This window comes from Oncorhynchus keta, chromosome 34 (genome assembly GCF_023373465.1).
Source record: "Oncorhynchus keta strain PuntledgeMale-10-30-2019 chromosome 34, Oket_V2, whole genome shotgun sequence".
Classification (NCBI taxonomy): Eukaryota; Metazoa; Chordata; class Actinopteri; order Salmoniformes; family Salmonidae; genus Oncorhynchus; species Oncorhynchus keta.
The window spans coordinates 60,203,938-60,216,633 of NC_068454.1; the positions used below are offsets into that span (position 1 = coordinate 60,203,938).

The window sequence follows — 12,696 nt, forward strand, 5'->3', positions numbered from 1 at the left end:
AGGAACCTCGTTGGAATGATAAGCAGCTGCCGACCCCTTTTTTAGATCTTATTTTCCTCTCTCACCTCTCTCTTGATATTTACCTCTTTGTTTGTCTCTCTCTCTCTCTCTCTCTCTCTCTCTCTCTCTCTCTCTCTCTCTCTCGATCTCGCTCTCTCTCTCTCGCTCTCGCTCTCTCGCTCTCTCTCTCTCAATCCCCCCGTCTCTGCAGGTGTTGTGCATGATCACGGCTCCCGTCACTATGATCCTCACATCACAGCAGGATGCTTCCTTTGCCTTTGCCGCTCTGGCCATAGTGTTCTCTGTCTACATCACCCTGGTGGTGCTCTTCGTGCCCAAGGTACAGTATACTGTATAGAACAGGGCTGTGTCCCAAACGGCACCCTATTCCCTTTATAGTGCGTTACTTTGGACCAGGGCTCTGCTCGAAAGTAGTGCACTGCATAGGGAATAGGGTGCCATTTGGGACGTAGCCTAGGACTGAGTCATTTAGCAGCCGTGTTTTAATGTACACTTGCATCAGCACTCGAAACAAAGTCTCAATACTTTCTTCAATGTTAACATTTCCAAATTCACATATAGTATATGGTTTGTCTCTGTCTCTCTGGCTGTGTAGAGTAAAACTCTATTCTATTCTAGATGCGCAGGCTGATTACGCGTGGTGAGTGGCAGTCAGAGCAGCAGGACACGCTGAAGACCGGCTCGTCCACCAACAACAACGATGAGGAGAAGTCTCGCCAGCTGGAGAGAGAGAACCGTGAGCTGCAGAAGATCATACAGGAGGTACAGCACACACTTTATGATGCACCTTAGCTGTCAACGTAGAATCACAATACATCTAGATTGAAATATGTCTAATACGTCTATACATCTGAATTATTGGAACTAGTAATCAATCATTCAGCCAATCTTTATCATACAGGTACTACAATACACACTCACTTTGATACCTTAGATATCAAAATGCATTTATTAAAATACATCTAATACGTCTGAATTATTTGACCTGGCAAACAACCAATCAATCTTTCCAATCATTCATTTTAATTATATTTTACGAAGAGATACATTTGGTTTGATTAATACATTATAAATACATGTCTAATTCATGCTCAATTAATGTGTAATGAAGGATTCCTCTTTACCCATGAGTGTCCAGTATTAATAAGACCGCTCCCTCTTCCGTGCTCTCAGAAAGAGCAGAGGGTATCGGAACTCCGCAACCAGCTGGTTGAGAGGCAGGCCCTGCGCAACCGACGACGGCCCTCATCCGGCACCAACCAGAACCACAGCAACCCGTCCCCGCCCTCTTCCCAGCCAGACCCCAAGTCTCTCCTGCCCCCACCCGGTTACCCCAACCCCGCGTCGGACAATCACTCCTCTTTACCCCCCTCCTTCTCCAACTCCTCCAACCTGTACCAGGCAGACAGCAAGATTAGTCGCAACCACTGTCACAACAGCCAGATCCCCCTGCTCTACAAGTGAAGGGGGTGGGGTGCTAGAAGAGCCCAGAGCGCACGGAGGAACGAACACACATGGAGGCACTGTGACTTTCACTTGTTATGGAAAAAGAGCTCAAGCTACTGATATTGACAGAGTGAGTGGAGGCACATGACAACAGAGGGCTTTTCCATTCACTACAGGCTGCTGTGAGGCGAGTCACCTGGGGAAACACCAGTCTATCTCACTGTGGGAACCTGAAGCACTTGTGACTAGTAATACGAGTTATTGAATAAGAGACAAGCACAGCCCAGAGTAACCCTCAGTCTACTTGTGGAGACAAAAAATGGACAGATCTCCCTTTTTCATTCCTCTTCTTTCCTCCTTCCCTCTGTTTTTTTTCTCGTTCTGTCGCGCAGATGTATCTAGGATCTCCGGGAGGACTTTGTGTACTGTGTGTGTGTTTGCTCCTTTTTGACTCCCGTCTCTGCCTATTTGTCTTCGGTTTGTTGAAATAGCGAAGCACATGGTAATTGATTAATATTGTTATTACATAATGTATGATATGTTATGTCATGGATTCAATGTTGTGCCCTATATTTAGTTCCCAGTGGATTCAATTGACTGGATTTCATATCAAAACGCCATCGAAACTCAAAGTGTAAAGTCATCCTAACTGAAGGTGAATTACCAACATCATTGCCATATACAGTAGAGGGTTTTGGAATGGACAAACCCTCCTTTTGGGACAATAGCAAGATTTTTGTGGATGTTTTGCTGTATACCTATTCAAGTACAGCTTTGTATATTCAATCACATGTTGGCTGTTGTATCCGCTTGAATAGATGAAACCCATTTGATAAGAAAACGGTGTCATGTGATATGTAACCTAATCCGTTTTCTATGTACCATCCTTTTGAACGTTTTCAATTGGAATGAATGGATATGTTCCCGACATTTAGAATTTTCTTGGTCAATAACTGTTTTTCCTTAAAGACAATCTGAATATAAATGTAAATGTGAGTGTACATGCCTGCCACACCGTTGGTCTTATATTTGACGTTTCTTCCGAATTTCCCCTCCCCGATTTTAGCTTTGTACAACCACGTCTGTGAACGTGACGACGAAGAATATATGTATGAATAACGGTTTTGTAAAGGGTTCTGACATGCGTCTACGACAGTTAATATATACGTGCAATCCCATTCCTTAGCAATTTGTCAAAATGTATGAAGCAATGATATAACACAGCTTTGTCGGTAAGTAACGTACGAGACGTTACTTTTCCAAATAGTGTGATCTCATGTTGCACTATAGTTCCAAACAAAGTTTCAGGTCGCGATTTTGTTGCCGTTCTAATGACATACTGTTGCTCAGGGTATAGGAAAGTGAGATACACAACTTCTCCATAGGAAGTTATTGGATGAAATAGTCCATATGTATTAACTGTACATGGAGGACATTGGGTAATATTGTAATATATGTATGCCGAAGATTATTTAGAGAAATATACTCTTGCACATGTATGAATATACACTGAGTGTACAACACATTAGGAACACCTTCCTAATATTGAGTTGCAGCCCCTTTCTTTTTACCCTCAGAACAGCCTCAATTGGCCGGGAAATGGCCGTACAAGGTGTGGAAAGCGTTCCACAGGGATGCTGGCCCATGTTGACTCCAATGCTTCTCACAGTTGTGTCAAGTTGGCTGGATGTCCTTTGAGCGGCGGACAATTCTTTATTACACACGGGGAAACTGTGGTGAAAAATCCAGAGCGTTGCAGTTCTTGACACACTCAAACCGGTGCGCCTGGCACCTACTACCATACCACGTTCAAAGGTTCTTCAGTCTTTTGCCATGCCCGTTCACCCTCTCTGACTGGCTCACATACACAGTCCATGTCTCAGTTGTCTCAAGGCTTAAAAATCCTTCTTTAACCTTTCTCCCCCCCTTCATCAACACTGATTGAAGTGGATTTAACAGGTGACATCAATAAGGGATCATATATCTGTCACCTGGATTCACCTGGTCAGTCTATGTCATGGAAAGAGCAGGTGTTCCTAATGTTTTGCACATGCAGTGTATATAACTGGATTTGAAGATATTTGTATACACTATATTTACAATTTTAAATGTTGATACAATATCAGATTATATGCATTCAAATATATGGATAATCATAGTTAAATAAACCCATTGTTTTTCACTGAATGTATGTGTATCGTGTTGTGTCAATTGGACTAATAAGGAACAGAATTTAATTTAAACACCCTCATCAACCCTGAAATGCGACAAAACACTTCATTATAGGTTGAATAGGCATTTTATGACAGACAATATGTGGTATCATAACCATGTCCAAAGGGACAAGCATGTCACACACACAGCTGTTTTAACCACTAGATGTCACCATCAGTTAATGACACCCAAGGGATTCTGTTGTTTATTCAATTTAGAATCTACATTCATATTGAACGATAGCCCTCCCAGGATCAACAGTCATTTCAGTCCCGTACAATCTGCTTTCACTTCATAATTGATTGACCTTTTAACCAATGGGTATTGGTGTCATTTCTTATCAGAAGGCAATATGAACTCAAAGATTGAGATCGTAATATGAGCTGAAAGTGAAAGGCAGACATACATGTTACACAACAGCCATCTGCAAAGGGTCATGGTAAATGACAACCTCATCTTTGAACAACATTTTTTTTTAACCTTTATTTAACTAGGCAAAGTCAGTCAAGAACAAATTCTTATTTACAATAACGGCCTACCCCGGGCCAAACCCAGACGACGCTGGGCCACCTGTGCGCCGCCCTATGGGACTCCCAATCACAGCCGGATGTGATACAGCCTGAGGATGTTTGTGGGACAAACACATTTTCTCATGCACAACTAGTATTTCAGCTCAGATGTTCACAGCCCGCCACCCATCCACCTGGCTGAAAACCTACGATGCTTTCGAGGAGGAGGAGGAGGAGGAGGAGGAGGAAGCTCAGTGGGGGGAATCCCCAGACATGGCTTAAGGCATATGTGTGCCCTCTCACTTGAGACAGCGGGAAATAAAGAAGGGAATTTCCCTTGTTTTGGTCTGACATCATTGGGGATGCACTTTGTATTACAATTTCTGGTGCAAGCTGCTCAAGAACAGATGTAGGGCTTTAATTCTATCTGTATCGCTGAAGTTGAGCGTTACCGAGTGATTGAAATTTAAAGGCAATGTTCCCGCGTTAGTGGAGACTGCATTCACGGTGAACGCTGCACATGTCGGCTCAATCTGAAATGATCTTTACATTTCTATCGCGGAGTCTGTAACGCTTAAACTTTACAGAATGAATAGAGCCCTTAGTATTAATGTACTGCTAAAGTCAAAACCTATTTACTCTCAACCACATAAGACCGTTGGATATGTCCAGACCCGCCCGGCCCCGCCCCACTCCAAACTGCGTAATTAAATACAATCAAACTTTGAGTCTCCTAAAGTTGAGAACATTTGGAATTTATTACAGTTGATTCAAGCACTCTGAATAGGTGACAAATAAAATACACACAATCACATTTAAATAGACATAGTACATCAATACATTAAATTAAATAACTTAATATTGTAGCAATGTATTCTGATAGGCCTAGTATAGGCTACTGCTAGATGTGAATCAAAATAACTCAAAATAAATAACTTGATACAGTACTCCACAGTAGCCTACTGTATTTTCATATAAATAGTAAATATCATTTTTTTAAGTTAATATGTATTTTCATATAAATAGTAAATATCATTTTTTAAAGTTAATATGTATTTTCATATAAATAGTAAATATCATTTTTTTTAAGTTAATATGTATTTTCATATAAATAGTAAATATCATTTTTTTAAAGTTAATATGTATTTTCATATAAATAGTAAATATCATTTTTTTAAAAAGTTAATATGTATTTTCATATAAATAGTATTTAAAAAAGTAAGTAAGTAAGTTAATATAAAAAACCCAAAGTCATAATATTGTTTGGTGCAAAATCTACAATACAGAGAACGGACAATCATCATGTATGGACCAACAATAATCATTTCTTAAACTTTTTCAGTTCACAAAATAACCATTAAGATTAGACCTATCTCCTTTGAGATTGCTCAGTTACCATAAAATTGCAACACTAAAATAAGAGTTTTAACGTAAAACTTTTATAACAAATATTCACCTCTGGCCTGCCTCTCTCTCATCATAGTGCAAACACACCAAAGAAGTTCTTGCCCTGCTCTGGCTCCACGTCGGTCAGTCGATTGGTCTCAGTCCACAGTTTGTCCCCTTCATTCAGCTGAAACACCGCACTAAGGTAAACTGCATTATACCAGCCTTCGCCAATACTGGACTCAGCATTACCGTAGTTTTGTTGACAAACTGACCTTACCCCGCTAAGTAGATTACCCTTAACCCCGATGGAGTCCGAATAGCGCCAAATAACGTGACTCAGAGGAGTGGTACGCTCGCCCGGGCCGTTGCACTTGACCCTAAACGAAGCCTGGCTGTAAACGAAGAAGAGCCCAGTGTGTGGGATGACGATTTGGTTCCCTTGTAGCTTGAACCCGCCCTGGGAAAAGGCCTGGCCGTCATCCTTTCTCCACTGCACTGTGTCAGTGGTAAGATTAGGATTGTATTCACCTGGCATTAGAGGGAAGAAAGGTCCATTGTTACAACTTTGAGGCCCCAGGGTCCAGCTGGTAGCTATTTGTTCTTACAAAGCTCTTGTCAATTTACTCTGGAGGCAACAAGAGGCAAGCTAATGATTAACCAACTTCCTTGCTTCCTTGTGTTGTGCTTTCATTTTTGTCATTGGAAATGTTTGAAAAAAATCCCAGGGCTTCCCCAATATAAATACTTACTAACCCACTAGACACTGTTTTAAACCTTAAACCTTATTTTTGAATGGGGATGTTTAAAAATAATCCCCTAGCTTCTACAATGGAAAGACACTAAGACATACTAGCCCACTAGACATGTTTTAACCTTCAACAGACACAGTCCAGGCTGGCTGCAAAAGGTTATAGGTCACTCACCCTCTAAATGGATGGCTGCTTTTGCATTGCCGGCAATCTGCTTCAATGCATTGTGGGTATCTGAGGGAGAGAAAAATATTAGTCCCGAATAACACCAGCAAAAGCCATGACGTTACCTACAACTGTAACCTTTAATTAAAGCAATTACAGTGAGAAGAAATTCAATGAAAAGGGGGCATCTGTCAAACAAATAATCACCTTTTGCACCAATGAATATCTCCAGCTGAGGCTCCATTCCGTCCTGCATCTGTGAGAGAAACCAAGAGGATGTTAGTTGATTGTACGGTTCTCCATTTCAGAAATGTGGTAAATGTTGGCCCCATTGGAGTTCCTTACCGTTGCCAGTCTTCCATGCTGACACCAGGCAAAGAGCAGGGCTGCTGCCGCACATAAAGCTGCTATTAAGAGAACGCCACACAGCCTCCATAGCCAACCTCTGGAGGCCTTTCTCTCAGCGACAGCTGTCACTGTTGTCTTGTACACAGGGCCACTGTCCACAAGGCTATTTTCAAGGCCCCTCTCCATGTCTTCAGGTGTCATCGCATACCCCTCCATACTTCTGTTGAATCGGGTTCAAACTCTTGACTCTTGGTGGCAGTGGAAATGTCTAGCAACTGAATAATTGCTTTGAATATCTCCTAAATATCTTTTTTTGTTTTTACAGAGTTGTAGCTTGATAGGTGTCCTGTGTTTTGCTCGTTTGTTAGAATGGACTTCTGATAGAAGCCCTGTGGTTTTTATGCTCGGCCTGCTATTGGCACAAAAGGGGAAACTCCAGTGATGTCACCCAGCGAGTGGAGACATAGCAGAGTAGCAGCAGACTGTGGAGAGATGGTTATGGTTCAAAGGAAAATAAAATCCACAGAACAGCTCTGCCAAACTGGGATTCCAATGGGTAGGTGTGGTTGCAGGATATGGTTAAGGCAAAACAGGACGTTCAACTTGAAAGTAAATTCCTTGTGCAACAGTGTAGTTTTTCTATTTGGTAACCAGAATGTACAGTAACTTCTCAGCTATATACTGAAACTGCATTTGCATAAAACAAGGAATTCTCAATAAGTCGCATGTGTATTTATTGTGTAATTACACAATGCATGTGAATACCATTAAACTCCATGGTATCTTTGCTACTTAATGTAAAGTGTAGCAAAGCCACTTTTGACTTGAACTTTAGTTAGTGATTTTTATTCAGTCTTATTCACCAGCTGTTTGTAATGCTGTTTGTCTGGTAATAGTCATACATTTAAAATAGTAAACAATTATGATATTTATTGATTACATAGAACTTGCTGCACTGAAGTTGTTAATAACTGGATGTAAAATGAATACTTCTACAGCTACACAATCACAATACATTCGAAGCTACACAAGGACAGGCTCAGGAGAAACAAAAGACTGTTGTAAATATCCCTCTTTTTTGTTTCAGAACTGGTTTCGTACATAACCCTTTCCAAACCCCCAAACAGGTTTTATGACTTCTCTTTATTGACCCAATCTGGCTTCCGTATTTCGCTGCCCTCCCTGACTGGTTGTGCGAGTTTGGAGCATAACCCGGTTTATTTGTGGGATTTCCATCACCCATACACTACCTGATCTGAGTTTTATTTGTATATTGTTTCGTCATCTAATTTCTGTTTCTGTTAGTGATAAACAACCACTGTATACCTTCAAAACATGGTTAAAACTATAATTTGGATAAAATATATGGAACAGCATCATAGCTCTGTCTATGAATTTGAGAGTGGTTATACTTAAGTTTGAATTCTCTGTTGTTTCTCACTTTCTTTTTTATTCTTTTTTTTGGTCAAGTGTATTAAGGCTTTTGTTAAATGCACTTGAAATAAACTGTGATTTGATGATTTACATTTCCCCAGTCCCAGTCCTTGGCTGTCTACCAAAACAAGTAACTGGGGTGACCAGACCGAGCCGCAGACTGCAGCTTCAATGTAGTGTATATAGGGCCAATGTATCACCGCTGGTAAAGGTAGTTTGGAATCCTGTCACATAACACTGTTTTACATGCACTGTGTCACTGTTTCCTTGTGTATTCTTACGTACAAATACAAGCACTATAGGTATGACCATCAGGGAAGCTAGGAGTATTGTCACAGTGTTTTATGTATTGTCATTCAGTCGTAATACCTGAGAACTGTTACGTTGATATAAAGGGTCGGGAGACAGGAGTACCTCGAATAAATACACACGCGCACAATGATTAACACACTGGACGAGACCCGCAATCATCTACGCAATCCACAAGGGCACGAAAGCCAAAACACACAGTACAGGTACTCACATGCACCAATGGACATTGTAACAATAACCAACCCCCCAATAGAAACCAATATATACAAATACTAATCCGTGGGAATAGGGGACAGGTGTGCATGATGAAAGTTCCAGAGGGATTCGTGACAAGAACTGAGATCTCACCTCTGATTCATCTCTCATGTTAGTGTGTAGCAATGTTTCCAAGACTATGACTACCTGCAACTACACGCCAAACGCAATATCTAGGAAAGAGCAGGGAAGCATTAGGTAATACTTCAGGGGTCATCTGAAATATAATACAGGAACCTCTCATACTGAATTCTATTGAGGAAAGAAAGAGACCTTTTGATTGTGAGGAACACAAGTATTGTGATAAAGAGAGGAAACATCTACCTGAGACTTCATATCTCGATGCCCTTCCCTCTGCCCTATTAGCAATACCTTCACCTCAAGCCTTCCACCCCTCTCTGTAGCAGGGCCGTGGTCCAACCCTTCCTCTCTCTGAAGTTTCAACATTACCCACCACTATCTCTGGCCCTCAAATACTTTGTGGTGGCAGGTAGGCTAGCAGTTAAGAGTGTTGGACCAATAAAAGAAAGGTTGTTGGTTTGAATCCCCGAGCAGACTAGGTGATACATCTGGTGATGTGCCCTTGACCATGGCACTTAATGTCAGTTGCTCTTCATGAGCATGTATGCTAAATGACTAAAATATAACAAGCCTCCCATCCCCCTTTAAGTAATGATGTAATTGGCCCTACTTTGGATTCACGTATCTGTGACTGAAAGCTGGTTCTCCTGCCAGAACAGTGTATCAGCCTAACTAGGTATTGGCTTGGGGTCACATGGTTCAAGTTTAGGTCTCATCAGGACTCATCACGTGGACCTTGATCACAGAACCAACTGGATATTTCATGTCCATCCAAGTTACCTCAGGGATTACTTCTAGGAACAGAGAAGCAGGCTTTTTCTTACTATTCGATCTGTTTATGTACTAAGATGGTAGTGATACATATCCTTAGGGATGTCAGAGGGGTGATTCATCTTCATTCAGGTTTCCTCTCCCATTGGCTGAAAGAGCATTTGATAACAAAATTGTTATCATTGTTATCAAAATTCTGAAAACATTTTTGTTGTTAAATGCAGATTGTCTCATGAGGTAAGAAGAAGGAAAATAAATTGTGGCCCACACACTCAAATATTCCAACATACTGTATACTGTCACCTTGTTGTGTACAGAAACAGTCAAAAACACTGGCTAGTAGTTAGCACAGTAAAGTAGTTATAGTGTATGATAGTGTCAGTGACTTGCAGTCAGGGTAGGCAGGGTAAGTCGTGCTACTCTGTGATAATCTGTCAGGAAGTCTATGTGTATAGGAGTCAGGCGCAGGACAGCAGATATGAGTAAATAAACATATTTTACTCAACATATAATAAATGCAATACAAAAACAGAGCCCACAATAACAGACCTTCCTACATAGAAACAATCACTCACAAACAAACATGGGGGAACAGAGGGTTAAATAATGAACAGGTAATTGGGGAATTGAAACCAGGTGTGTAAGACAAAGACAAAACAAATGGAAAATGAAAAGTGGATGGCGATGGCTAGAAGGCCAGTGACGTCGACCACCGAATGCCGCCCGAACAAGGAGAGGGACCGACTTCGGTGGAAGTCGTGACAGTATCTAATTTTTAACAAGCTGTTACGGAAAGCCAAATAACACATTAAATTATATAAAAATTGACATTCTTTATTTAAATCTAATATTTTTTCTCAATGATTCTGGTTGGTTTTCTACTCAAAATGTGCTAAAACTACATCAAAACATCAGGAAAGGCGCCAGAGTATGCATGCCTTCCTTCCCATCCATTGAAATCCATTTTCACCCCAATTTCGTGATATCCAATTGGTAGTTACAGTCTTGTCCCATTGCTGCAACTCCTGTACGGACTCGGGAGAGGCGAAGGTCGAGAGCCATGCGTCCTCCGAAACACGATCCTGCCAAGCCGCACTGCTTCTTGACACACTTCTCGCTTTAACCCGGAAGCCAGCCACACCAGCGTGTTGGAGGAAACACCTTACAACATGCAACCATAGTCAGCGTGCATGCACCTAGCCCGACACAAGGAGTCGCTAGAGCGTGATGGGACAAGGACATCCCGGTCGGCCAAACCCTCCCCTAACCAGGACGACGCTGGGCCAATTGTGCGCCGCCTCATGGGTCTCCCGGTCATGGCCGGCTGCGACACAGGCTGGAATCGAACCAGAGTCTGTAGTGACGCCCTAAGCACTGCGAAGCAGTGCCTTAGCCTTCATTTGTTGCATTGAGTGGATTTCATATTTTGCACATGCATATTGTCTAAGCATGTTGTGTGGGTAAGCCTGGGGTAAAATGTACACAACTGGATGTGTCTACATATTTTGGAGCTCGCATACGTTGAACTGAACAAATCTAGCTAGCAAGCAAAAACAACCTGACAAATGAACACCATACTCCACCTCAAACAATTTTCCAAGATGGATTTCTAAGAAAAACTTGGTCAAATTCAGAGAGGGAGACCAACATCTGCGCTCCCTGACCTTCATCAGATGAAGAGACAAAGTCTTCAGATTGGGGCAAAGAAACGATGCTGATGGCCTCTGGATATGATACCTGGCATTCAAGGAATCGTCTTTCTGCTGTTGGTCTATGGGGAGATTTTCAGCTAAACTGAGGCACTCTTTTGTGTTCTGCAGAATAAAATAATGAAAATGGGGTTCTGCTGCGCATGTATCAGGGAAACAAGGAAAGTTGTGGATGCCCAGGGACAAGATTTTGACACTTTCTATGATCGGTTTGAGGAGAAATGCACCACACTTGGCCTGACAGACACAGCAAACCGGAGCAGACAGCTGATGAAAGGAGAGGAATGTTTTACAACATTTTGGACAATATCAGTATTCAAATGAAAGCCAGGTTTAATCATTTGGTCATCCTTGGCCCTCATGCCAATCAAGACTGAGAGCCTTTTCAAACTCCAAAAGAATAAAGAAGACTTCTACCATATTGTCACTGAGAGGTTTACCCTGAAGGACAGACGAATGGACTTCCTTTACAAGGTAGGCTGAAATACATTTTCCTTAGCAATTTGCAGGTTAGTCTACTGTTAAATGAACATGAGAACAGACCACATCCCTTTGACGTATTTGATTTATCAAGCAATTACCTTTTGATTAGACACATTCTTCAGTTATTTCGATTGTTGATATGGACATTTCGTGAGAACCTTATTTATTATATATATGTGTAATAATATTTCACATAATATGACTATGTATATGTGTTTGTTGCACGCGCCAGGCACAGTGCATTGGAAGAATTGTAAATCCATTATGAAAGGCTATGGGGTTTGCATTGCAAACTACTCGGATGAAATGTGTCCATATATTGGTATTTTAGTGTCATCTATTGGTTGTAACCGTGGACGCTACATCGGTCTATGGACGAGCTGAGTTGAGCAGTGTGTCATTTTGTCGGATGATATGAAATATGCCGCCATCAGAGGCTATCACTTGTGTGTCTTGGTTACATTTGGTATTCACATTTGTCAATTTAGCCTATGTCCCTCTGGTTGTTGGAGCCATCTGTTGTTTAGTGGACTTGGCCTTCATCAAGGTTTATTTGTGAGTTAATCTGGCTTTGATAATAGCCAGTGCCTACCCAGCCACTGACCTCACCGCACATCACTATCCTGTGTCTCATGGCCCTCACATGACTGAAGGACAGGCTCATCATCTGTATTTGTCATGTGGTTCATTCATATGATCTGTTTGTAGATAAATTAATTTCAACTACTCGGAATGTAACTGTAATTTAGGATGAACTGAAAAGCAGGAAGTAGGTCCTGAAAACAGGAGTCGAAAGAAAAAATGCTCAGG

General features: G+C 41.5%; 2 protein-coding genes across 3 annotated transcripts in view; one reads left to right on the top strand and one right to left on the bottom strand.

Moving 5' to 3' along the window:
- gabbr1a (gamma-aminobutyric acid (GABA) B receptor, 1a) overlaps positions 1-3,654 on the top strand; it is a 46,507-nt gene extending 42,853 nt beyond the window's left edge. For both annotated transcript variants that reach the window (XM_052494214.1, XM_052494215.1), the window contains 3 exons: positions 212-340; positions 640-783; positions 1,195-3,654. In XM_052494214.1, coding sequence (XP_052350174.1) covers positions 212-340; positions 640-783; positions 1,195-1,485 — 564 coding nt within the window. In that variant the 3' untranslated portion in view covers positions 1,486-3,654. The remainder of the gene's footprint in view (positions 1-211; positions 341-639; positions 784-1,194) is intronic.
- Positions 3,655-4,926: 1,272 nt separating this feature from the next.
- Positions 4,927-7,235, bottom strand: LOC118367411 (tumor necrosis factor). Its single transcript, XM_035750863.1, has 4 exons — positions 6,839-7,235; positions 6,701-6,749; positions 6,503-6,562; positions 4,927-6,107 (listed from the first exon to the last, which is right to left on the bottom strand). The coding sequence occupies exons 1-4, from the start codon at positions 7,055-7,057 to the stop codon at positions 5,668-5,670; spliced, it is 768 nt and encodes a 255-aa protein (XP_035606756.1). The 5' UTR covers positions 7,058-7,235; the 3' UTR covers positions 4,927-5,667.
- Between the last annotated feature and the right edge of the window lie 5,461 nt (positions 7,236-12,696).